The sequence below is a fragment of the Rhineura floridana genome, chromosome 9 (genome assembly GCF_030035675.1).
Source record: "Rhineura floridana isolate rRhiFlo1 chromosome 9, rRhiFlo1.hap2, whole genome shotgun sequence".
NCBI lineage: Eukaryota > Metazoa > Chordata > Lepidosauria > Squamata > Rhineuridae > Rhineura > Rhineura floridana.
In genome coordinates this window covers 63,905,656-63,931,305 of record NC_084488.1, presented here as the reverse complement: position 1 = coordinate 63,931,305, position 25,650 = coordinate 63,905,656, and the positions used below count along the sequence as shown (strand labels likewise).

General features: G+C 39.5%; 1 protein-coding gene across 4 annotated transcripts in view; it reads right to left on the bottom strand.

Moving 5' to 3' along the window:
• The window catches only part of LRBA (LPS responsive beige-like anchor protein), a 654,576-nt gene that overhangs the window by 78,110 nt on the left and 550,816 nt on the right, over positions 1-25,650 (bottom strand). For all 4 annotated transcript variants that reach the window (XM_061584671.1, XM_061584674.1, XM_061584673.1 and 1 more), the window contains exon 48: positions 17,611-17,778. In XM_061584671.1, coding sequence (XP_061440655.1) covers positions 17,611-17,778 — 168 coding nt within the window. The remainder of the gene's footprint in view (positions 1-17,610; positions 17,779-25,650) is intronic.

The following is a 25,650-nucleotide window of genomic DNA, read 5'->3' as shown; positions in this document are numbered from 1 at the left end:
AGAAAGTCAGGTTTGTGGGACCATACCTCCTAAGAAGGGCAGGGGTGGCTCTAAGGGGAAGGGGGAGGCCCCAAGGTGGCCAGCCCACCTCCTCCACCCCAGGAGTCCTCATCTTCCGATGATGAAGTGTCCAATACAGCTTCAGTATTAGCTTTTATCAGGTCCTTGGAGGCTGAACAGGCATCCTCAGCCGAATACTGCAAAGAGGGTTAAGGTGGCTAAAGGTTACACAGGATACAAAGGGACAGGATGATAATGTCTGGAATTCTGTTTTGGACCACTTAGCTGAGTTGGAGAGGTCATCTGGCTGGTTAGCACCTGTGTATTTGGCGCCTGGAGTTGGAGGCTATAGGGAGTCCTGCTGTTGCTCATCTGGGTTTTGGTGAGTCCACTCCTCAAGGTAATGTGTGGGGAATGCCTGGGTAGCCTGGGATGGGGCCTTGGGCTATGCCATGGGGAGCTGCTCAGGGGTGGCCTTACCAGGCATATTCAGGGGCGGTACCTGCTGGAAATGGATGGGGTATTTCTCCTTCAGCCCAGCAGCAGCCTAGTGATGCTTGTAGACAAGATTGGACCCCCGTGGGGTCTTCTGTCCGGGTTGGTGCGGTTCCGTTTGGGGAGATGTCAGCTCCTCTGGCGGCTCACTTGTTGCTGGCAAGTATTTGGAAGGGAGAATACACAGATATGTTTTTTATGTTATACTGAGACCCCAAGCAGAAGGAAAAAGATATACAGGAGGAGAAAGACAATGAAAACTTTAAAAAGAAAAAGATGGATAGGACCTGAGGTAACTGGATGGCAGGATTTTCAATTTACATGGGGGTGGTGATTCAGCATCAGCCTATGAGGGTGGCAGGTTTGGTTAAATACTGGACATAATATTTAGGGAGAATATGGAATTCATGAGGTCAGCATGGCTGGCCTATGATGAAGTTTTTATAATGAGAGTAGCAGTGGATGTGAATCTATAGTGGGACAGAAAGAACTCACAGTTGTGGTTGCAGTTCATGATTGCAGCTCAACCTGTGCAGGGTGATAGGGCAGATAGTGGGCATTTACTGGGTAAGTCTGCCACTGTGGTGCCTTCCCAAGGGAGGGAAAGATTTAAAACACAAACACAATTCTTTGTTATGTTTACTCAGAAGTCCTATTAATTTACAGCACAATCCTAACCATGTCTACTCAAAAGTAAGTCCTAATGAATTCAATGGGGTTTACTCCACGCAGTACTGCTTTACTCCCAGAAAAGCAAGTATTGGATTAACTACTTTCATATTGCCAAGGTTTTCAAAGCACTGTCCTCTCCAACAGCTCAGAGTCTGACTCTTGCACGCAAGAGAGAAAAAAAACCTTTAAGCCATATTCTTACTTACTCAAACTGAAGATCTCAAAGCGACCATTTCCTGACATTTTAATGTTCACCGCCCAGAGAGCTGTTGCTAGTCGGGCGGTATATAAGCTTAATTAAATAAAATAAATAAATAATAAATAAAATAAATTGCAATGAAGTCTGGGTCAACAAATCACAACCCTGGCTTCACATATTGGCAGAGCTTGGAAAAGTTAATTTTTTTGAACTACAACTCCCATCAGCCCCAGCCAGCAATTTCCAAGCTCTGCTTATTGGCTACAATCCTGAAAGGGCGGGGTTAGCTAGGAGCTGCTAAAGAGATTTGACAGTTGCGGCAGGGGCAGCTGACGTTTTGGTGTATATCTCGGGAACCAGACCACCTAGAAACTTTTTTTTTTAATTGAAGCTGAGAGTCTGGAGATTAAGGTGAGTTAGGAAACCTATTGATCAAGGATTATGGGAGTTGTATCTATCCTTGATCCCCCCTAAGTGTAAGGAGGGAGAGCCATTAAGTGGGCTATCTTTCCTTCAAAGTAAACATCCCAGAAAAGCAAGTATTGGATTAAAGCTTTCATATTGGAAAGGTTTTCAAAGCACTGCCCTCTCCAACAGCCCAGGGTCTGACTGCGTGCTACACACAAGAGAAAAAAAACTTTAACCCATATTCTTACTTACTCAAACTGAAGACCTCAAAACCACCATTTTGACATTGTAATGAAGCCTAAGCACTGCCTGGGTCAACAAATCACAAGCCTGGCTCCCCTTATTGGCTACAATCCTGAAAGGGCGGGATTAGAGACCAGAGCTTGGAAAAGTCATTTTTTTGAACTATAACTCCCATCAGCCCAATCTAGTGGCCATGATGGCTGGGGGTGATGGGAGCTGTAGTTTAAAAAAGTAACTTTTCCAAGCTCTGGCTAAAAGCTGCTATACAGATTGGTTAAAAAACAGATTAAACAGTGGCGGGGGGGCTGACATTTTGGTGTATATCTCGGGAACCAGACGACCTAGAAACTTAAGTGTTTTTTTTTTAATTGAAGCTGAGAGTCCGGAGATTAAGGTAAATTAGCTGGAGACCCAGAGGGGACCCCCCAAAACCAGAAACTCCAGTCAAAAATCGGACACCTGGTAACCCTACTCCATCTTGCACCCCCTGATTGACTGCACCCCAACCCCCCTTGGTATGCCACTGGCACTGCCTCTGTAAACCCGCTGTATGCAGCGGGTTTACAGAGGCAGCGCTTGCCTGGGCTGGAGGTTTGAATCTCCTGCTCTTTGGCTGCAGAGCGTTTTTTTCCCCATCCTGCCTGGGAAGCCACTCAGGCACGCAGCCCAAGAGCAGGCAGGGGATTCAAACCTCCCGCCTAAAATTCACAGCTGATGAGCGGGCAGGCCAGGCAGGATGGGGGGGGAAACCGCTCTGCAGCTGAAGAGCAGGAGATTCCTCAAGAGGGAAGTGGCTGGCGAGATGGCCGCTGCAGGGCTGAAGATAGAGAAAAAACCCCACCGCAGCCCAGCTTCTCTATATTGCCAAGAGCGGGGCCCGGGGCAACTGCCCTGCTTCCCGGTGCCTAGGGGAGGCTCTGGGTGTCACCCAGTGGTGTGCTGGTAAATATTTAACAACCGACTCTCTGGAAAAATAAATCCAAGCTGGATTTAGAAAGGAAAGAGGCACCAGAGATCATATTGCAAGCATACGCTGGATAATGGAATGGACCAAGGTATTTCAGAAGAAAATCACCCTGTGCTTTACAGATTACAGCAAAGTCTTTGATTGTGTAGATCATGAAAAACTATGGAACGGTTTTAAAAGAAATGGGGGTACCACAGTATCTGACTGTTCTGATGCACAACCTATACTCTACACAAGAAGCTAGTGTAAGGACAGAATATGGAGAAACCAATTGGTTCCCCATCGGAAAGGGTGTGAGACAGGGGTGTATTTTATCATCCTATTTGTTTAATCTATATGCAGAACACATCATATGGAAAGCGAGATTGGCTCAAGATGAGGAGGTGTGAAAACTGAGGGAGAAATATCAGTAATTTAAGATATGTAGATGATACCATACTCTTAGCAGAAACCAGTAATGATCTGAAATGAGTGCTGATGAAAGTTAAAGAGGAAAGCACAAAAGCAGGACTACAGCTGAACGTCAAGAAGACTAAAGTAATGATAACAGAAGATATATGTAACTTCAAAGTTGATAATGAGGACATTGAACTTGTCAAGGATTATCAATACCTCGGCACAGTCATTAACCAAAATGGAGACAAAAGTCAAGAAATCAGAAGAAGGCTAGGACTGGGGAGGGCAGTTATGAGAGAACTAGAAAAAGTCCTCAAATGCAAAGATGTATCACTGAACACCAAAGTCAGGATTGTTCAGACCATGGTATTCCCAATCTCTATGTGTGGATTTGAAAGTTGGACAGTGAAAAAAGCGGATAAGAGAAAAATCAACTCCTTTGAAATGTGGTGTTCAAGGAGTGCTTTGTGCATACCATGGACTGCGAAAAAGACAAATAATTGGGCAGTAGAACAAATTAAACCAGAACTATAAGTGGAAGATAAAATGATGAAACTGAGGTTGTCATACTTTGGACACATAACGAGAAGACATGATTCACTAGAAAAGACAATAATGCTGGGAAAAACAGAAGGGAGTAGAAAGAGAGGAAGACCAAAAAAGAGATGGATTGATTCCATAAAGGAAGCCACAGACCTGAACTTACAAGATCTGAACAGGGTGGCTCATGACAGATGCTCTTGGAGGTCGTTGATTCATAGGGTCGCCATAAGTCATAGTCGACTTGGAGGCACATAACAACAACAACCTCTTCAAAGTACTGATAAGCCTCTTGTTTTAATTAAAATAATAATTATAAATTCTTGCTCTTATCACTAATGGGAGTTAATTATCTTGCATATGTCCATAGTAAATTTTCAGATACTTTCAGCAATTTTCAAGTGGTCTATGTAGAAGAAAAGTTTGGGAACCCCTGGTATAAGACATCTGCTTATGTCCCTATGCTGCTCTCACCCCTCATTTAGGTGCCTGGGATGCTTGCGTGTGGACATACTTACAATTATGGAAAGTTATTCTTAATAATAAGTCTCCAGACACAAAGTTACATAGGTATTTATCAGCTGTTTAGCAGAAAATTCAGAAGTGCAGAGTCCCTTCATGATAGTTGCAGCCACATACACCCTTTTTTGCTGCTGGATTAAGAATGAGATCTTTGTTTAATGCATTTACATGACCGTAATATATTTTGTGATGTGCAAGTTCAATATTATTTATTAAGTGTGTTTAGGATTACACTGACGGCATTCCCAAATATGTACTTTCACACAGACTTTGGTTTTCCATAACACAATGTTTGTCCAAGCCTCCACACTTGGGGGGGGGCACTACTTGCACACCCCTGCCATAAGCACATCAAAGTTGGATACACACCTGAACCAAGACCCAGACAATAGGGCACCTGAAACAAAAAGGTAATTACAGTGGCTGAGTAGATCTTGTACAGTGGTTATACTGACTGGGCAGCCACTGTCCTTCATATTTTACAAAATACTTTTTCCTATACAAAGTTTAAATTTCTGTGTATGAAAAAGTAATATGTGAAGTGGTCTCAATAGTGAGAAAAGTAAACAAGTGAATGGTGATCCAAATGTTTTTCATTCTCACGATATGAAGCTAGCTGCCAGATGATGTATCACCTTCCCTACGCATGCAGCGTAGACTGAAAAAACAGCACCCAAGCCACCATTCAATACGTGCATGTGTTCTTTCCAACATGAATCTACAGGTCTCAAAAAGTAATGTGTGACAAAGTCCTCAAACACCTTAAAACATGGCTCAAACATGGTCTCTTGTTCTACCAGCATGCCTTCACACCATCACTTTGCCAAAACATAAGGATAGGTAAATTGCTTTTAGGGAGGTTCACAATTATGATTTCCTATTTATTTAATCTAAAAATATTTAAAATACATAAAAACAGCCAGGGGAAGATATTGGAGAAATATAAAATAAATACAAATAAAAAAGGGGGAGGGAGGTGAAGAGACCTTAAATGTGCTACTCACCATCTCTCAGCCTATCCTCCCCTCAGGATGAAAACAACGGAGAACCATGACCATCCCCAGGAAGAAGGGCACACTTAAAACGTAGAGGAAAAGATCATCTACAACCATAGTGTGAAATCAAATACTTATTGAGACACAGTATGAAGAAATATTTATATAAACATGACTCTCAAATATGTTTATGAATTACACAATCTGTAAATATATTTATAGTGCAATCTGATGTTTGTTTACTCAGAAGCAAGTCCCAATGTATTCAATGGGGCTTACTCAAACTGGGAAGTGTGCAGAGAACTACAGCCTCAAGTGATAAGGAACTTGTTCTTTCAACTTGTTCTTTTAAGTTGAGACCTTATCCCAGTCTGAGTCTGTGTTGGAATTGCTTTTTAATATGTTTTTAAGCCTTTTTTTTTTTAAGATTTTTTTTAAGCTTTAAAAAAATATTTTCAAAGATGTTTTAATATATTTTAAAGTCTGTTTTTATGATGTTTTAAAGTGCTTTTTGTGCTTTTGTTTGCTGCCCTGGGCTCCTACTGGGAGGAAGGGCGGGATGTAAATCAAATAATAAATAAATAAACTTCATTCACCCAACCCAAAATTCAGAATCATGCCTCTTTAGGCTGTTTTCCAACTGTTTATTCTTGCTTTATGGTTATTGGATTTTAAAGGGATTTATTTCTTATTGTGAGTTGCCTTGGTTTCCCAACCCTACCTCACAGGATTGTTGGAAAAACTCCATACACACACTGCAGATGTATAAATACATACAGCCCATATAATAGTTTATTGTCAAACCAGTTGGTCATTGCAGAAAAATCAGTATTAGTTTTTAAAAAATCAGTATTAGTTTCCTACAGAATAAAAACTGTAATACCTGCCTACTTGCTTTAAAATAGGACTGGAGGGGGACAGAAAGAGACTGGAGTCCCATTAATTTACAGCACATTCATAACCATGTCTACTCAAAAGTAAGTCCTATTGAATTCAATGGGATTTACTCTGGGCATATGGGATTAGCATGCTTTTACCCCCACAAAAGCAAGTATTGGGAAGGTTTTGAAAACACTGCCCAGGATCTGACTCCTGCATACAAGAGGAAAAAAACCTGCAATGTATATACTTACCCAATTTATGAGATTTTCAGATAAACGGGGCGGGGGGGACCACCATTTTCTGGCATTGCAATGAGGTTTTCTAGACACTGCCCAGGTCAACCAAACTGGCTTTACACTGATTGGCTGCAATCCTGAACGGGCGGGGTTAGACTGAGCTACGAAGTGCTATACAGGACAGATTTGTTTAAAAAAAAGATTTAACAGTCGGGGTGGCTGACGTTTTTATGTATATCTCGAGAACCGGACCACCTAGAAACTTAATTCTTTTTTTAAATTAAAGCTGAGAATCCGGGCCACCTAATGGGCTAAACAGGCGCCGGATGGCATGCAAAGAATCTGAGTAAAACCCGGCTAACCAGGCAATATGGCAACCCGAACTACAACTCCCATCAGCCCCAGCCAGCATTGCCACTGGATTGGGCTGATGTGAGTTGCAGTTCAAACAAGTAACTTTTCTAAGCTCTTCCCAGAAGCCCATGCTTCTGACACATGTCTTTCGTCCACCAATCAGAGGAGCAGAAGACTTCCCCTGCTCCCTCTGTTAACAAACGGCTTGCAAAATTCTTGAAACTTTAACAATCGGCTCTCGCGAGCCTGTACGAGCAGGCTCCAGCACACTGCTGGTGTCACCCCCTCTGATGGTGTCACCCGGTGTGGTCCGCACCCCCGTACCCCCCTAGTGAAGCCGCTGCTCACGTGTAAATTTAGACATGAGGGTTCTATCTGTGCTGGTTCCCATACTTTTACCAGCTGGTCTAGAGCTCTGGGATTTAAGGGTTTTCAGAAAGGAAAAAGGCCAGATCTGGAGGGCAGCTTTCAGGTAAGGGGTCCCACTCCTATTAATATGCATCGACTTTTTCATTTGCTCCGTCAGTATCCTAAGCAGGCGGATGCATTTTACTTGGGGGATGGTTTTCATTTTGGTTTTAGGATTCCAGTTGTGGGGGAGCATAGGCTTTACACATGTCACGGAATCTGAAGTTGGTAACTGGAATGGAGTCAGTGGTGCAGGAGAAAATAGATAAGGAAATAGCTAAAGGACAGGTCTTGGGTCCATCTGATTACCTTCCTATGCCCATTCTAAGGGTATCCCCTTTGGACATCGTTCCTAAGAAAGATCCTGGACAATATCACCTCATTCATCACCTGGTTCCAGCTACGAGGCAGTTTTATTTCAGGGACAGTTGGTGAATGATGCTATTCCTGAGCATTTGTGCTCAGTACATTATGCTTCGATAGCGCAGTTGTTATAGTTTGGCATTTCAGCCCATGCACTCTCATAGGTAAGTGTGATATCAAGTCGGCTTTCCATTTCCTGCCAGTCCATCCCTTGGACTTCAGTCTGTTGGGTTTTTGTTTAAGGGTTTGTTTTACATAGATTGAGCTCTGCCCATGAGATGTTCTATTTCATGTTCAGCTGTTGAACGCTTTAGTACATTCCTTGAGTTGGTTCTTAGGAGGCAAGCCAGTCCTAATGCAGTAGTGCATTACCTTGATTTTTTTTCTTTTTGCTGGTCCTGCTGGCTCACAGCAGTGTTGTCAGCTTATGGCTGCATTTGGGAAGGTGGCAAAGGAGTTAGGGGTACCTTTGGCCAAAGAAAAACCGAGGGCCCTTCACCTGTGCTTACCTTTTTGGGTATTGAGCTTGACTCGGTAGCACAGGCTTGCCGTTTACCAGCAGTCAAGTTATGGGAGTTGAAAAGCAGGGTTAATCACTTGAGGGATGCTACAAAGGTGACCCTCAGGAAGCTTCAGGAATTGGTAGGACATTTAAAAATTTTGTGTGTAGGGTCACAGCACTTGGCAGGGCGTTTTGTGCAGGATTTGTGACCTGATGAAGATCCTCAGCAGGCCTCAGCAGGTTAGAATTACCTGGGTCATAAGGGATGATTTGCTAGTTTGGTCACAATTTTTGGATCAGTTTAATGGGCTTTCTTTTTGGCATGGGGTTATTACTGGAGGCTGAGTTGCAAGCTCACCCTGATGCCTATGGGTCTTTGGGTCTTGGGGTTATTTTTGGGATAGCTGGTGTGCAGAGGCACAGCCGGTAGCCTGGGCTGAGGCTGGCATCACCAAAGATCTGACCTTTTTGGAGTTTTTCCCATAGTAGTTGCTGTACATTTGTGGGCAGCTGATTTGGCTAACTCCATGGTGAATTTCTGGATGCTAGAGTGATGGTTTTGGTACGTGCTTTTGTAACTCAGTGCCTTAAACTTAATATTCTTTTTCTTGCTTGCCATGTTCCTGTTCTGGACAACAGCAAGGCTGATGCCCTCTCTTGCCATCAGACGTCACGTTTTGGGGAGTTGGCCCCTTTGGCCAGCCTCTACCAGAGTCGATGCTGGTGGCACTGTGAGAACTGGGCAGTTTGCAGCTGAGAAGGCTATAATGTTGTCCCTTACCACCAGCATGAGAAACTCCTATTTAAGACCCTACATCACCAGCAATTATGTTGTGTTTTCAGGGGCTTTAGGTGTCTTTATGTGGTTCCAGCTACAAGGCAGTTTTATTTCAGGTCCATTGCCAGATGGGCCTTGTCGTGTTTGGGTCTGGATCCTGGGCTGTTTGGTATACACTCTTTTAGGACTGGTGTGGCTTCCACAGCAGCTACCTTGGGATTTGGGAGCACAGCAATACAGGCGGTGGGGTGCTGGCGATGAGGTGCTTTCCATGCTTATGTCAGGCCAATTAAGGGCCCACATTGACCATTGCGCTAAGGAGCGTATTGTTAATTGTTGTTTCTGTTTTAACAGGTTGGAGGGTGCTGGAGAGAGTCAAGGTACTCAATTGCGGCCACAGATGGTGTCTGGGCCAAGAGGAGGGCGTTGCAGACCAGGCATGGAACCCAGTTGGGGCTCAGCCATTGTGCTTTGGTCCAGTGGCTGGGTAGACATGGCATGCTGTGGGAACACCTCGTACCAACACTTTGTGATGCTTCATTAGTGCAGCACCCTCCACAGGTTTTGGTTATCCAATTGAGAGGCAATCACCTGGGAATGTTGAAGGGGAAAAACCCTTATCATTCAGGCTTGCCTGGACTTTGAGGCCATACGTAGAAGGTGGCCGGAGATCATTTTGTTTGGTCTGATATCCTCCCCTGGAGGATTTGGAGGAGTGGGATTGACCCCAGTAGCCTGAATGCGGCCTGTAAGAAGGTAAATAGGGAGGTCCAGCTCGCTCTTGCAGATTAGCAGGGTGAGGTACTACATCACCCAGGAGTGAAGTGTGAAAGGGCTGATCTTTACCGGCCAGATGGAGTTCATATGTCTGACGTGGGTAATAATCTGTGTTTGACTGAGCTGCAGAGTGCCCTGCGAAATTATTTGCAGCAGGTGGGGGAAGAGGGACTAAGCTAAGGCTTGTCCTCTTCTGTGGCAGATATGTGTGGGAATTTCACAAGGTAGGGTTTGGTGAGCAACCTTAGGCACCCTTTAAGGTGAAAGGTGTGATCTGAGGCTTGCCTTCTGGGTTGTAAGGCCTATTGGCAGAATAAGGCTCACCTTTGGGACTAACCTGTAACACCCACTTAAGTGTTGTGTGGCCCTGAGGGGGAGTGGAGCAGGAAGGTCTCCCTAACCACCCTGCGGGGATGGGGCCCGGAAGAGGGGATGGGGCTTAGACCACTCCCCTTTCCCATGGCAGGGTGCCCTCGCCTGATTAGGAAGGAGATAGGTTCCACACTTGTCTCTGCAGATCTTTTTATTAGGCAATCTGATTTTCAATATTACCAGTTCATGATCTGTGCCACAGTCTGCTCCTGGTCTTGTTTTTGTAGAAAGTGTGGAACTTCTCCATCTTCTGCTACCAATTATATAATCAATTTAATTCCTATATTGACCATTTGGTGATGTCCACATGTACAATTGTCTTTTTGGTTGCTCAAAAAATGTGTTTGCAAGAAACAAATTATTGGCTTCACAGAATTCAATAAATCTCCTGCTTCATTTCTATCTCCTAAGCCCCATTTCCCCACAATTTCTCTGTTCCCTACTTTTGCATTCCAGTCTCCCATGATTATCAGAGCATCTTGTTTTAGTGTGTGATCAATTTCCTCCTGTACTTCTGTATAAAATATCTTCAATTCCTCCTCTTCTGTGTTTGCCGTTGGAGCATAGACTTGGATGATGGTTATGTTAATAGGTTTCCCATTTAATCTCATTTATACTTGTCCAGACCTTGTGTTACAGCTCATAATTGCTTTTGCTACATCACTTCTCACTATTAAAGCAACCCCGTTTCTTCTTTCAAGTAAGAAACAGTAAAAGGGAAGGCATCATTGACTAACAAAACAGACTAATTTGTTTCCTAATCAAACTGGGCCCTAAATATCTGAAAGAATGCCTCCTACCATACCAACCTGCCCATTCATCAAGATCTGCAGAAGAAGCCCTGTTGGTTATCTCCTTATTGAGTAAGGGTTGCAGTCCTGGGGTCTAGGGGAGGGCTTTCTCTGCAATGGCTCATATACTTTAGAATTGCCTCCCTTCTGAGGTGCATCATGCCTCTACACTGTTTTCATGTTGATGGTGGGCAATGTAACGCCTCTTTGCTCAGGCCTTTGGGGAGAGGTGACATGCATGTTGACCTCAGAATGTTTTATTTCACTTTCTGCTGCTTGTTTTATCTACAACACTTACTGATTTTATTGTGATGTTTGAAGTTATTTATTCTTAAGTATGGTTCAATGGTTCAATGTTTATTGTGAGAGCCTGCCAAGCCATCGCTACAGCTGCGATCCCACCCGCGGGTAGGATCATGCCTCCCTTTCAGCCTCACCCGCCACCGCTGAAAAAACAGGCCACCTTGCAAGGCCTCCAACACCTCCCGAACTGAGGGGCCCTGCTCTGCCCTGCTCCATGTCACGCCAGGCTGAAAAGACGCTGAGGGAGGGTGGAGTAGGGCTTAAATAGCCACCCTGACCTGCCCCTGTGTGATGCAGCATGCATGGCCATGCTGCTGCCAGGGGCTTTGAAGCCATGCCAGGACTTCTCCCAGCATGTCTGCAATGGCCACCACCGACAGAGCCTTCTTGGTCTGTCAGCAGGGTGGGAAATCTCAAACAAATCTGTTTAAAAAGCAAGATACTTCTGATTACATATAGTATCTCTTAGGTATCTCCATATTTGCATATAAGTAGTGGAAAGATGCTTAGGATATATGCCACAAAGAGGCGGATCACAGCATTTTTGCATTTCTAGCTATCTATGTGTCTGAATACAATGCAAGAGACCTTCCAGATCTCTTCCTGTGTCAGTAAATTTGATCATTGTCTTGTGTTACAATCAGGGTTTTAAGTTGGACTTTACCAATCCACACAGAGTTGCCTACAGGAAAGTGAAAATGAAGCAAATGTATTCCAGTACTGCAATTCAAATGCATAAATTAGCTCTATTTTTCTTGTTCTCAATGCTAGTAACATGAGGATAATTTGCCTTAGCATTTATGTTATGCAAGGCTTTCTATCATACTGAAAGCAAATAATAATTCTTTGAGCAAAATTTCTGGTTATATCCTGTTACATCATATAGTTTATCAAGTAGTTACATTTGCTAGAAAGTGATTGTTTCAATTGTTTTATTATTTTACATGCATATTTATTATTGCTTTCTGTTTGAATCTGAAAGCTAATGTACAAAGTGAGCTTAGTGAGCAATTGCACACTATAAATCCAGGGGGGTGAATTATATTGCTTTTTTTTTTAAAGGCACAACTTGTGGATTAATGGATATATACTTGGATACGATATCTTTAAAAACCGTGTTTCATTATCTATGTTGTCTGAGACCCTAACATCACATAACAGCAAAGTTTAACATTGTTTAGGAAAGTCAGCTTATATTTCCAAGGAAACAAAGGCTGGAATCTTACATCAACACCTGGGAGTAAGCCCCAGTTAGCTGAACAGACATGTACTGGATTGTGCTGTAAACTAGTCTTGAGTACTAATAGTTAAGGTCTGGGTTTTATGACTGACAGCTTTGAAAAAAAGATGGAACTGCTCTTCGTAAGCTTATTTGTTGTGGGAAAGGTGGTGGTCAATTGAAGCAGCTCTGAATTTTGGAATGTTAGAATAAGTCCTTGAGGAGATGGATTAACAGACAGAGAGATGATGAGGCTGTCAGAGCTATATGACAAATTCATTTATCAGATGGATTGGCAATTTATCACATGCATATCAGTATGATTACAGAGAGATATGCACATGACCTGATTTAATATTACTTGTACCTTCACTCATAACGAAAAACAATAATTTTCCATGGGTTGAAGGTATATAATATATCTGAAGAAAAGTCACAAATATATACGTATATGCATTCTACACAGAAGCCATGAGATATGAGATAGAGGGATATAAGATGCTACTTTTTTGCATGTTGGCAGCCAGGAGGTTAATTTGGAGCATGCATCACTACATCTATATTTAGTACTCTGATGCATCTGTATGAGGGATGGGGTTCGCTGCCTACTTCTGATCCATTTGTGTTCTGATAGTTTGTCATTTGATCCCGCACTTTTCTTGTTCCCACTTGCTTCGGCACTTGCCAATTTGATAAGCTGTTTTTTTTATTTTGGTAGTAAAAAAATTGAGGAATTTTTAATGTAAATGATTGCAGTGTTCCACATGGTTTATTTTTTCCTATTTATCACACATACACATTGCTACAAGTGCATCAACTGAGAGGAAATTACAAAGATAATTACATAAAATCGAGAAAATAATTGAAACAAAAATCCATGCTGATTACAACCGTGGCCCGCTACAAAAAATCTGTGCTGATTATAGCTGAGCCCATAAGAAATCAGTGCAGTCCAAAAAGATAGCAGACTGTCAAATTCAGTCAGAATCTGGTACTAGTCTGATTTAGCAGATATTCCTCGCCATCCCTAATTTCTATAGTCACTCCCAAACACACACAAAAAGTCTTAGATAAAAAATAATTAGTTCTAGAAGTTTTAATTTTAGAATCAAATCTAATTATAAGAAAAATAGCTGGGAAATGGAGATATCCTGACAGATTAGCACAAATCTTTCTTCTGCATATTTATTTTCTTCTATCATTACTGAAGATATTTTTTAAAACGTGAGAACTATTAAACATGCACACCTGAACTACAGCCATTGGCCTCTACATTCCAATATGCCCTCTGTGATTCAAGATCTGGAACACAGAGCTACTTTCAACTATATCTGTTCTCAATACTTCTCTACCCATTGCTACTGCATGGAAACATGAGGCGGATTCAAACACTTATGAATACTACAGCAAATAATGCTTGGTACTTATTGCTGGAGATTATTTTTATGGAATAATTTGTGACCTAAACCTGAGGATTCTTAAAGCCTTCTTCTACTCATAATCTCCTCCATCATTGCAGTCCTGACCTTTCCAGTGCTCCTTTTTACCCTTTCCCGATCTATCCTGCAGAACATAGGAAAGAATTAAAATCCAAGACAGTAAATGCAAACCTTGTGCCCTTGTGAGGTAACGCCAGGGAAAGTAGCACATTTCAGAACAACAACAAAAGGCTGAAGTGCTATTTAAGATTTCACACAATATTTCAGAATGGAGTTCTAATCTTTTTTATTTACTTTTTGGCTAATGAACCTTTGTTTTAGGCCAAAGCATAAGTGAGCTGGCCTCTCAGTTCTACTGATAATACAGCTGTTTTGGAACAATTAAAAATTACATAAAAGTTTAATGTGCTGCAGGCTGTTATGCTGATTACATCATGGCAATAGTAAAGTAGGTAATAAAATCCTTTTATTCAGAAATCACACCGATGCTAGTTTGCCACATGTGTTAACTATTTGGGAAATTATCACAGTGAGAAATCTGTTGGTTTTTAGTATTCAAGACTTCTTAGCAAAAAAGGAAGGCAGCATTCTTTATGTCCCTTTCCTTTTTTGTAAAACAAATTTAGACACACCCTTAATCATTATATCTTTGTTCTAAGAGCCTAGCTAGACATTGTAGGGGGATACATGGCTGCGATGAACCCACATCTCCCCCACATGTCTGCCTAATAAGAACAAGTAAATGAACTGCATGATGGAGTGTCAACAACACTTTTAGCATTTCCCTATCTCAGTCCAATTAAGCAGCTCCTATTTGCAGGGGGTTGGGAAACAATGGATGTGATGCTATCAAGGGCTGAAAATTACTGAGGTCCACCTGTCACAAAATGGTGGTGCAAAGATGAAGCTAGGTCACATATTGAGGCAGAGTTTGACATAAACAGCTGGCAATTACTGGCATCAATTTCCTCTAATTCTTTGCTACATTTTCCTGTGGCAAGGAGTTCCATAGCTCAACTTTTGTCAAGTAGGGATCTGGCAGGCATCCTCTGCTAAACTTTCAGGTGTCTCTTGAATATCTGTTTATGTCAAGAGGCCTGTTCAGTTGTTTATTTTTTTCAATTTTTATGATTATTTTATATTTTTTTATTTGTCTTATGTTTTCTTATTTTTGCATACATCTTCTGGTATGCTGCCCTGATATTTTATACGAGTGGGTGATATATAAATATTTTAATACATGAAATAAAATAAATAAGCTAAGAACAGACATTTGTTCTAGAAATTGTGACTTGGCTTCCCTATTTTAGGCAGAATTTGGCTTTCAGTGGAGAAGGATTTTTTAAATATTTTTGTCTTCCCTCACAACATGCCTCCCAAAGTATTTTTACCCAGATTATGTAATTTCTTCCCTCTTCTTCTTTTGCATTTTATCCCACCAACCAAAATGCCAGTTTCCTTCAACCCTTCTCCCTGCTCCTTTTACATTCCTTCCTTCCTCCCACAACACCTTTTCACTCTTATCCTCTTCCTTTCTATACCCAGTGTATTATTACTGGATTGAATCCAACTAAACCATACTTAGAGCAGACCCAATGAAAAGAATGGACTTTAGTTAGTCACGTCCGTTGATTTCATAGGGTCTACTCTGAATATGCCTTAGGTTGCAATCTTAACCTCACTTACCTGGGAGTAAATAACACTAAATTAAATAAGACTTACTTCTAAGTAGACATGGTTAGGATTGTGCTGGATACAACTCATTACTCTGTTTTGTTTTGAATTAGTTTTTGTCTCTCTTTCTAATTTCCAACAACACCTTCTCCCTCTCCCACCTCCAGAACTTCTCTGTCTTCTGATCACCTTAACTCGGCATGTGAGGAGTTACTAGTGGTGGCATTGGTCCAGCCAAAAGGCTATGACAGAGCTAGGAGGCAAGGCAGGCAAGTGAGGCAGTACTGTGACACTAAGGTCCACCCTGAAAGTGACCTGAGGTCTTGGTGGTCTCCATCCTACCATTTGAGAAATGCTATATTAGACATTATTGGGGAGATATAGGTCAGCAGAAGGTACGTGTTCCTTGAAATGCCTACAGTCAAATTTACGTATGTCCTATATTTTCCAAAGTTTGCAGAGAAACCAAAATCAGAAAATCTCTGTAAACAAATAAATTTTAAAGCACAACTAGAATGTTCTTAGGACTATGACTGCAGGGCAAAAAGCTGGTAAAATGATTGACAATATCCAAGAAAGCTCAGCTATCTGAAGGTCCTCTCTAAAGTCTAATGTCTGTGTTCTACCAAAAACCAGAGTTCATCCAAAATGCAAGACATTCATTGATCTTCATGACACAGACATTGCCACATTTTATGAAAAACTTTTCAAATGTGGGTTGTGCAATGATAATAGAAACCAGAATGCTGCGTTACTGGGTTCATGGAAGGAATCATGGCAGGAAGTAGTTCTTGGAAGCGCTAGCAAAGGATTGAAACATAGGACCACTGTCATTTTTAAATCAGTTGCAATAAACATCTCCTGAAGCAGCATTTCATAAAGTTTGCAGCACCTAATATCATAAGTTATATAACTAGTTTCTCACCAATACATATCTGAGTATGTTAAATTAAGACAAAACTATTGGTAACACATGGTCACATATGGAAAAATACTATTATTTCTTTAAGGGAAAAAGCTGTATCAAACTGAAGCATTCTAGGCTTTCCCCTGAAAACACACAGTGTGAAATCTGGCAGGAACATTGAGAAGTATCTCATAAAAATATCTTTTATTTATGGTTCTTCTGTTAAACCTCAGTATAATCAATGGGTATGTTGCTACTTTATATACAGTACCTAAGGTTATAAAAGCATTGTCAGTGATGTGAGTGTACACCTCTTGGGTTTTCTCTGAATTTCCCACTCAGATTAAGCCTTCAGAGGCTTTTGAAACTTCCAAATGCATTTTAAGAACACCTGCCACCTTTTGAAAAGCTCTTGTTACAAATCCCCAAACTGCTTTTCAGATTTTGCAAAACTGAGGAAACACTCTGTGCGTGTGTGTGTGTTTCTAGGAGCACCTTTTAAGGAAGAAGCTCCATGAAAAAAAATGTGAACATACAGCACTGGGTTTTTTTACCTGTTAAAATCTGGAACCAGCAATGACCTTGGTACTGCATTCAGTTTTCTCTGTGTTCTTAAATATTTGTCATCATGTGCTCTAACAGGACTAACAACCCTCCTTCAGATGTAGAGAGAGGAAGTATATGTTTGCACATGCAGTTACCATTAGAACAACCTTTTTCCATAAAGCAACACTATATTGGATCTTTCTTTGCTTGCTGGCTTGAGACCAGAAGGCAGCAAGAGCAGCTGCATCACCACACTGCATCCTGGAAACAATGTAGCAGTATGGTGGTTGCCTATCTAAGTAACATGGTAGGGAAGAGGCCAGAGATGACAAGATGAGCAAAGCAAAACCGTCTCATTAATAATTTGCAAGGCTGATCTTCATGATAAACAAACAAATAATCACAGATGTGAATGAACAAACTTTTTTTTTAAAAAAAAACCTGTTAGATAATTGTATTGCAATAGTCTACTTTGATAATGGTAAGGCAGGAAAGAACCCAAATAAACTACTCATTAGTAAGTTTAAATAAAAGCAATATCATTAACATATATTTTATGAATAGTCATATAAGAACAGACTCCTTTGTGAAACTTTACTCTCTGAGATATTAGCAAGCTTACCTCTCTCAATACTGGGTCAGTTATTGAATTAAGATTGACAGCTCCTTCATAGGTCAAATAGTAGAAGACATTTAGAGATCTGACAGCCTCAGGCCCTTGCTGTTTGTAGCCAAAAATCAGATCAATCCACTGGTGGAGCTGGCAGGAAACAAATTCACTCTCCAAGGCCTGCAAAATAACAATATGATGTTTATATGGTTCCTGAAACTTATTTCCTGACTGCAATGTTACTTAACAATAATGGAATAGTTACAAACATATTTATTTCAGAATAAAATATTTCATAAAGATAAAGTTTGCATGCAACACTAAACCATGGCTTAGCACTATGTGGAAGAGTCCAAGCAGAGCAGCAGGCCACTCTGTGCAGATGTTGCTCACAGCTTATATTGTCTTTTGAACCTTAACAATCATTTAGCACAAAAGTGCTAGTAACATAACAGGTTTATTTTGGGGGAAGTACCAAAAAAACACCACTGCCACAACAGATTTATAAGCAGGGTAAGATACATGTTCCTGCATGGCTGTAAACATTTACTGAAGTATTACATAGATGAAGTCTGTCAAACATACTTTTCTGTTACAGGCAATGAGTATGATAATCATGAAGGAGCTTCAAACAGTTTCTGATTCTGCAAGTCAGGATAGACAATACGGGTCCTGCAAAGCTACATATGTGCAGCCGAGCATTGCTTTGGCTTTGCCCATTTGCCAAAATGGCCCATCACCTATCCAATTCCCCACCCCTCATGTAGTACCTATACTCATCAACCCCACTGGTTGCTAAAGGCTATGGAAGAAGGGCAGGAATACCCACTATGTGGTAAGAGCTCCTAAACATTACAGCTGAGGAAATGGTGAACTTGCAACAGGAAACTCATGTTCACAAGAATCTCAATAGCAGAAGTAATGTGTGCCCTGGATCTACTTCAAGAACTTAAACTAAACTTAAGTGGTTTGCCATCAACCTATTTGTCTGAAAAGTGTCCACTAGATAGCAGAGTGAATGGTTTAAAAATGATTATATTTAAAAAACATAAATCTGAGATCCCAAACCAGCATTAGATCACTTCACCTCCTATATTTAAGAATGCATATGCCTATTTCTATTATTATTTAATAGTCCATTCTATGAACAGTGCTTTGCAAAACTTGTGCAATTTCTCAAACTGCTTCTAAATCTCATTTTACAGATGGCAAACTGAGTCCAAGTGTGACTTGATCAAGGCAACCCAATATGTGATAGCTAAGTGAAGTTTTAACCCCAGGTATTTCATGTCTAAATCCGACACTTGCTTCTGGGACATACAGTAGGGCCCCGTTTACGGCGTTCCGCTTTCCGGTGTTCCGCTGATGCAGCAGCTTTCAATCAGGGGAAATTCCCCGTTTTAAAGCCGATTTTGCCGTTTTGCGGCATTTTTGCATCATTTTTGCATCATTTTCGCGCAACACAACCCATTAAAGTCTATGGGCTCCGCTTTACGATGATTTCCACTTTACGGCGAGGGCCTGGTCCCTAACCCACTGTATAAGTGGGGCCCTACTGTACTGGCTCTAAGTATAATGCAAGACAATCTACCCAGTTTCTACTTGCCAACAAATGTCTAATTGTTCCCAAGTGCCTTGCTATAGAAAAGCTGAAGTCAACATTTGTATAGCTCTGACCACAATGTAGACAACTTGCTACACACATATATATGCATGTATGGAACACATGATCTGAGCAAACAAGATTTCTTGTGCATTTCGTTGCACAGGAGTCCTACACACCAGGAAACATGGATAAGGCCTACCTAATTACTTCTTGCAGGGTCAGAGGTCCTGGTGAATACTTTGGCTTGTCCCAGTGTGTAGTAGCTTCCTCTTAATTTCAAAAGAGGGCAAGTCAACACACATATTTGTTGGTGTGCATGAAGCTGCCTATTTGTTGAAACAATTAATTTAGATACTTTACAGGAAGTAAAGACAATATCAAATATATGACAAACACTTGTCAATATTTTTAATGAAAAATAGACCACAGGATATTCTGTTTATTTGGGTGAGAAGGGGTCATAAAATTACTACAAAAATTTAATACAAGACTGTTTATGCAACGATGTATGTTCTTTTGGATTGAGAAGTGAAGATGACACAATGTAAAGGAGGACATTTTTATAACTACAGAGATTCAGCACAGTTTCCCTTTCAAGGAAATGCCTAATTTAAACTGGAAAATTTACACAAACCCTGAGAAACTAGTCTGCAGTGTGTATACAGAAATGATTGGTTAGTTTCATTAACTGATGCCTGAAGAAACATTTAAATTGACACATAAAAACAGCAATTGTCTTAATTTGTGTGGTGCACTCCACACAAAAGCCCTAAATATGTTCAAATTAGAGCAAGCTGCTTGATTGTCACTGCAATCTCATGTCATGTTAATGCATGACAAACATTAAACCATACACTTAAATGGCAATTTATATCATTTAAATGTTTACTGCCTGAGCAACTCATCACTCATTTAAATGCGATTTTCTGACAGCTAATTTCAGTTAATTTTCTTCTATTCACTTAATTAGAACTTTCAATCAAGAAAAGGCCTATCCATATCTTCCTGTTCATATCATTTTTTTCATTTAGAACCTCGGTTAGCGGATTGCTAGATTCATCCTTCAAAATGAGTGACTAGACATGTATCAAGTCACTCTTTCTCTTTTACCCAACCACCAAAAATGACCATATGGAAAAATCTTCCACTACATATGTCTACCAGAAAAGCTGCCCTTATTTATGAAAGCAATACTTTGGCTGGTACTTTAAATAAATAAATAAATAAGCAAGCCTTTAATAAACACACACAATTAAAACTATAAAAAAACAACTGATCCAATTAAATATTAATGATTTCAAAATTGTTTAATAAGTTAAAAATTGTGAGAATTCTCATGAGTGTTCCATAGTACTACACTCTATACAATAAAACCCCATAAGTCTCAGTAAATGACAATCATGTGAATTAATTTTTTATTGATAAATTTCCAGAAACATTAAATTTCTCTTGTATCAATTTTTTCTAGAATAAAAAGAAGGGAACATATTTGCCTTGCTCCACTCTAAAATCTTAGTGTGAATACTAATATGCATTAAATCCTTGTGGTAAAATTCAGAAATCCAATGTGCCTGAGTAACTATTATAATATTTTTGTGTAATTATGTCAAATTACAGATCATGTATGTTTAGTAAACCCTCACAAAGAAAAGAAAATCATTAGACCAGCTCACAACACATATACAGAAGTTGGTGTTAGTGATTTATTTTAGTTTTTGCTTTCATCTCCCAAAGTTGTTGTTGTTATTTATTTATTTATACCCCGTCAAAGGCCCTCAAGGCGGCTTACAAAGAACAATAAACACAAGTATAAAAATACATCAATGAAAACAATACAATTCACAAAAATCAAACTAAACAAACATTATTAAGAAAACAAAAGTACAAAAGGGTACTTTTAGTCTTAATATACTGACTGCAATCCTATACATGCCAAACAGGGCTCAAAAATAAGTCCTGTTGAGTGTACCCAGATAAGTGGGTACAGGATTGCAGCCTAAATCGATAAGAATAAGAAAAGAATGGAGTAGCTTTGGAATTTATTTGTAATTTACTTTTCATTATATCAAGGTATTTCTAACGTATTTGGCACTGTGTATAAATGTGATGGTTATTTCCTCCATGTGAATGTGATACCAAAACATTACGTGACAAAATAAAACAGCGATATCCAGAACTACTCTATTTATATATATGAAATGTTTGTCTTTATAGATTTTGGTTAACTGTTATAAATAAGTTAAATTAGTTGCAATGGAAACAGGTGAAAGGAATTTAACACAAATGGAATAATATATATAAGCAGTACAAAGGTACTACAACATATATGTTATATAAATTCCAGATAGATATATGACATTTAGTGTTATAAAACAGACTGAATGTTAAATATGGTCTACAATGCTTGTCTATTGTCTAATGCAACAATCTAAGATATAGCAGATTCTCTCGTGTGTGTGTACACACATATATATATATATGTATATGCGTGTTTATACACACACACACACGAACCATATACAAAACTACAGAGTTCAGTTTATTCATTTAGGATCACTCAAAGCTTCTGAGCCAGACATTGCTCATTAAAGCTACAGTTAAATACGGTGTGCAGCTAGGGGATACAAACCTCCTTCCCCACTGCTGCTCTTAAACCCTAACCAATCAATTGTTAGTGCTCCCAAAGCAGACAGGATACATCATTTACAACCTATATGTACTCTGAGAAAATTTTGTAAAAAAAGAAAATCCACTAAAACACCCAACACAGTACTATTATATTCAGCTCTATTGAGTTATTGTAAAATAAATCAGAGACTAATGCCCAATTGTTAAGGATCAAATAAGACCACGAGAGGACTGCCATGGAAAGCCACACACAAATTGTCAATTCAGTCCTGTGGGACTCATATTAGTCCTGACAAACTGTCTTGGGGCTGATATCTATTTTTTAATGAGATCTATTAGACCAAGACTAAAACACTTGAGATATGCTATAAAGTACAATATACAGATGTCAAACACAAACACCTATTAGTAATTTTCATTTATCCATTCACAAAGCAGAAATACTCCAGGATGATCTTCATATAGAGGCTAAGCTGCTGCAAAGGTAAATTCCAAATTGCTCATCAATATTTTAAGTGCAATTCAATTTGATAAGGCACTATTAAAGAACCCGCCTCAAATTCAAGAAAATAGGTAATGTATTTCAATAGCCTCAATCTTTTGTTTGGAAAGAATTAAATATTAATGTTATGTGAACAGACCCTTTTATACATTTAAAGAGTGTTATATAAATATGGTTTAATAAAGAATGATAAAATGTTAACTGTATGTCATGCTTTAAATTCATCTTTTGTGGATTTAGTACTTTAATATCATCAAGATACACATATAACATTTTTCAGCTTTTGATTTCTCTCTTAGTGCATATATACTCCCTCACATTTTAAATCAGTTTAGACAATTGTTTTGGAAGACTTATCATAGTCTTTAAAAAAACTATTTTGGAGTACAACAAAACAAAACATAGATTAGAGCTAAAATAGTCTTGAAATAATGAGAATAGCAATTCTCATTTTAGATGAGCAAAGGTCTTTATAATAGGATTGCTCAACAGGCTGCATTGCTACTTACCTTACTTTTTGGAATTAACTAAACAAACAGAAATCATATACAAAATGTTTAAAACGGGCAATTTCCCATACTGTAACATTCTAGCAGAATCAAATTAAATCCATTATGTGGGTCTATATGGCAGTCTATAATCTACAGTATTTCAGTGGGATTTATATTCTTGAAATTTTCTACACCCAACATTGTAAAATAAAGATGATACCAATAAAGAGCTTTTAGGAATTAGTTTTTCAATATATAAAAATTAGATTTCTTAAAAACAGATAATGAGCTAAAAGTCTTATAGAAAAATAGATTTTAAATGTTCAGTAAAAAACAAGAAAAACAGTGACTAGTTTCAAGACTTAAAATACTTTCATTTTAAATACACCTACCTTTTCTTAAGGACTACATAAGTTTAACAATCACATGATACTATGGACAACAAACAAAATTTTAAAATCAAGCAGTCTGTTATGTTTGCATGTGCTGGATTTCAAACACTAGCAGTAATGTTTCCTTAACACTGATGTATGACCTTTCTAATTTACAACGATGAAGGCTGTTTTTTTCAGCCTAATTAGAACCATTTCAAAATTTCCTGTTAAATAGATGATAAAAAGTCTTTTCAACTTTAAAAAAAAATTCTGGAGTTTCTTTCCACGTCAGCTTTGGTCCAATCAAAATATGCTTTGAATTAAATGATTTTGATTGAATATGTGGATCACATTCCCTTCTAAGATTTAAAGTCCAAAAAGGAAAAGTTTAGACTGTTCAAACAAAGCAAGAGCAGCCACTTTGCAGAAAGCTATTCACGTTTACGAAGACTGACAAATTGTTTGTGTGCACCATTAGGTCTAGTCTCTTCAATAGTTACCAGATTTCCTCTCTTCTTAATAAGAAATTAACTCTTAAAATACTGGCTTTGTTTTGGAGATGTAGAGGTAAATATACAAGAGCAGACTGTATGAAGAAACACAGAAGAATTAAGAACAGCAGCTTCTCAGCTGTTCTTTTAAAATAATGTGTTCAATAAAATAAATGGTTTTTAATGCTTATTTTACCTTATTTTGTTTTTGTTTTACTACTGACATAAATCATCACTTGCATTGGCAACCTAGGAGGTGAACAGTACATCTCTTAGACTGTAGATTATTCTTTTATCAGACTGTTTTGGTGCTCTTTTAAAATATAATAAGTTTGAGACCATATTTGAAAATGCAATATGCTTTTATTCTTATATAAACTATATAGTTGAAATTAGCATTTTGTGCAGATGTTTCCCTCACTCCTAAAACCCCAAGGGATGAGGAACAGTACAAGAGGAAATCATAAGAAGAAGATTATGGAATAAGTTTGGCCTATTCATTATTAAGAAAAAAGCTTGCAAGCATATAATGCTAAGGAAAGTGTTTAAAGCAGACTTTCCTCAATAGGTTCATTATATTGTGATGCTGTTTGCTAAGAAGTCAATCTCCCTTGAACAGAAGGAAAAGTATAAAGATTACACATGCTTCTGCTTCTGTTTCATTTAATGCAGAAAGCATTAAGCCACATATTGAAATGCTCACGTGTAAACAGGGCCTTAACTGACAGAAGTTTGCACCATGATTGTTCACCAACTCAAATAAAGCAAATGTCCACACTTAGAGGTTCATTTACACTAGTGGTTGCTGACCTCTGGGCCAGATCCAGCTTGGAATGCTCTTCCTTCTACTCTTATTCTGTGAAAAGGAAGAGCCATAGTTTCCTCCCACCCACACCCAAGCACCAGGGTAAGGAAGAATGAAAATACTGTATTTTACCCTTCACAGATTGTTCTGTGAAGAGTGAAACAGTGTTTCTCTGCAAACCATAGAGTGTTTTCTCTCCCTCTCCCTCTCTCTGTGCATGGGTGTGCGTGCATGCCTGGCTGCATGTGCATTTGTGTATGTGTGAGTAAATGCGTATGACTGTGTGTTTAGGTGTGTGTCCACATGTTTACATGTGAGAATGCTGTGTGCTTGCATGTGTGGGAAAAGTGTGCATGGGTGCTGTATGTATATTGAGTATGTACACATATATTAGGGATGCCAGGTCAGAAGCATCCCAAATCCTAAGATTTCAGGAGTGGGCCCTATTGATGTCATGGGGGTGGGCCCTAGTGATGTCATTAAGCATGATACAATAAGCATCAACCACAGTTGTTTGGAGCATACCACTCAATTTTTTTTTTATCTGATTGGAAATTAAGATAGAAATCTTAGCTAAATGAGGGTGTTGCCAGGTCCAGCTGAAGTGATGGGATCATTTCTTCTCACCTGCTTACAGAGCCTAAGTAGGGAACATTTAATCTAGCCTACTTGCTTCTGGCAAGAAAGGTTTAAGTGCCCTCAGGCCAAACCAGTCACCAGAAGGCCATTGTAGGAAGAAGGGAGCTTACTGCTGTGAAGATGTTAGATGGGAACACTCAGGAGTAAAGATGGATGCCCCTGAAGGCTGCAATTCTAAACACACTTACTAAGGGACTAAGCCCCATAGGACTTAATCCTCAGTAGATATGTTTAGGAGTGTGCTGTTGACTTGTCTAGGGATCCTCTGCAAATATGTCATCATCAAAGCAGGGTTGGCAACCCCCTCCCTGGAATGCCCTGCCTGCCTTTTTAATACAGCTCCAAACTTCTTTACAGACTTAACCCTTCACTGCAGATAGAGGTTTGCAGAAATAAGTAAGAGTTAAGAATATTCTCCACCCTTTTCTGTCTACCCTGTGGGCTGCTATAAACTCACTTTGGCAGCCAATCCAATTCCAGTGAGTAATAACTGACAAAGAGAAAATATACATGGTT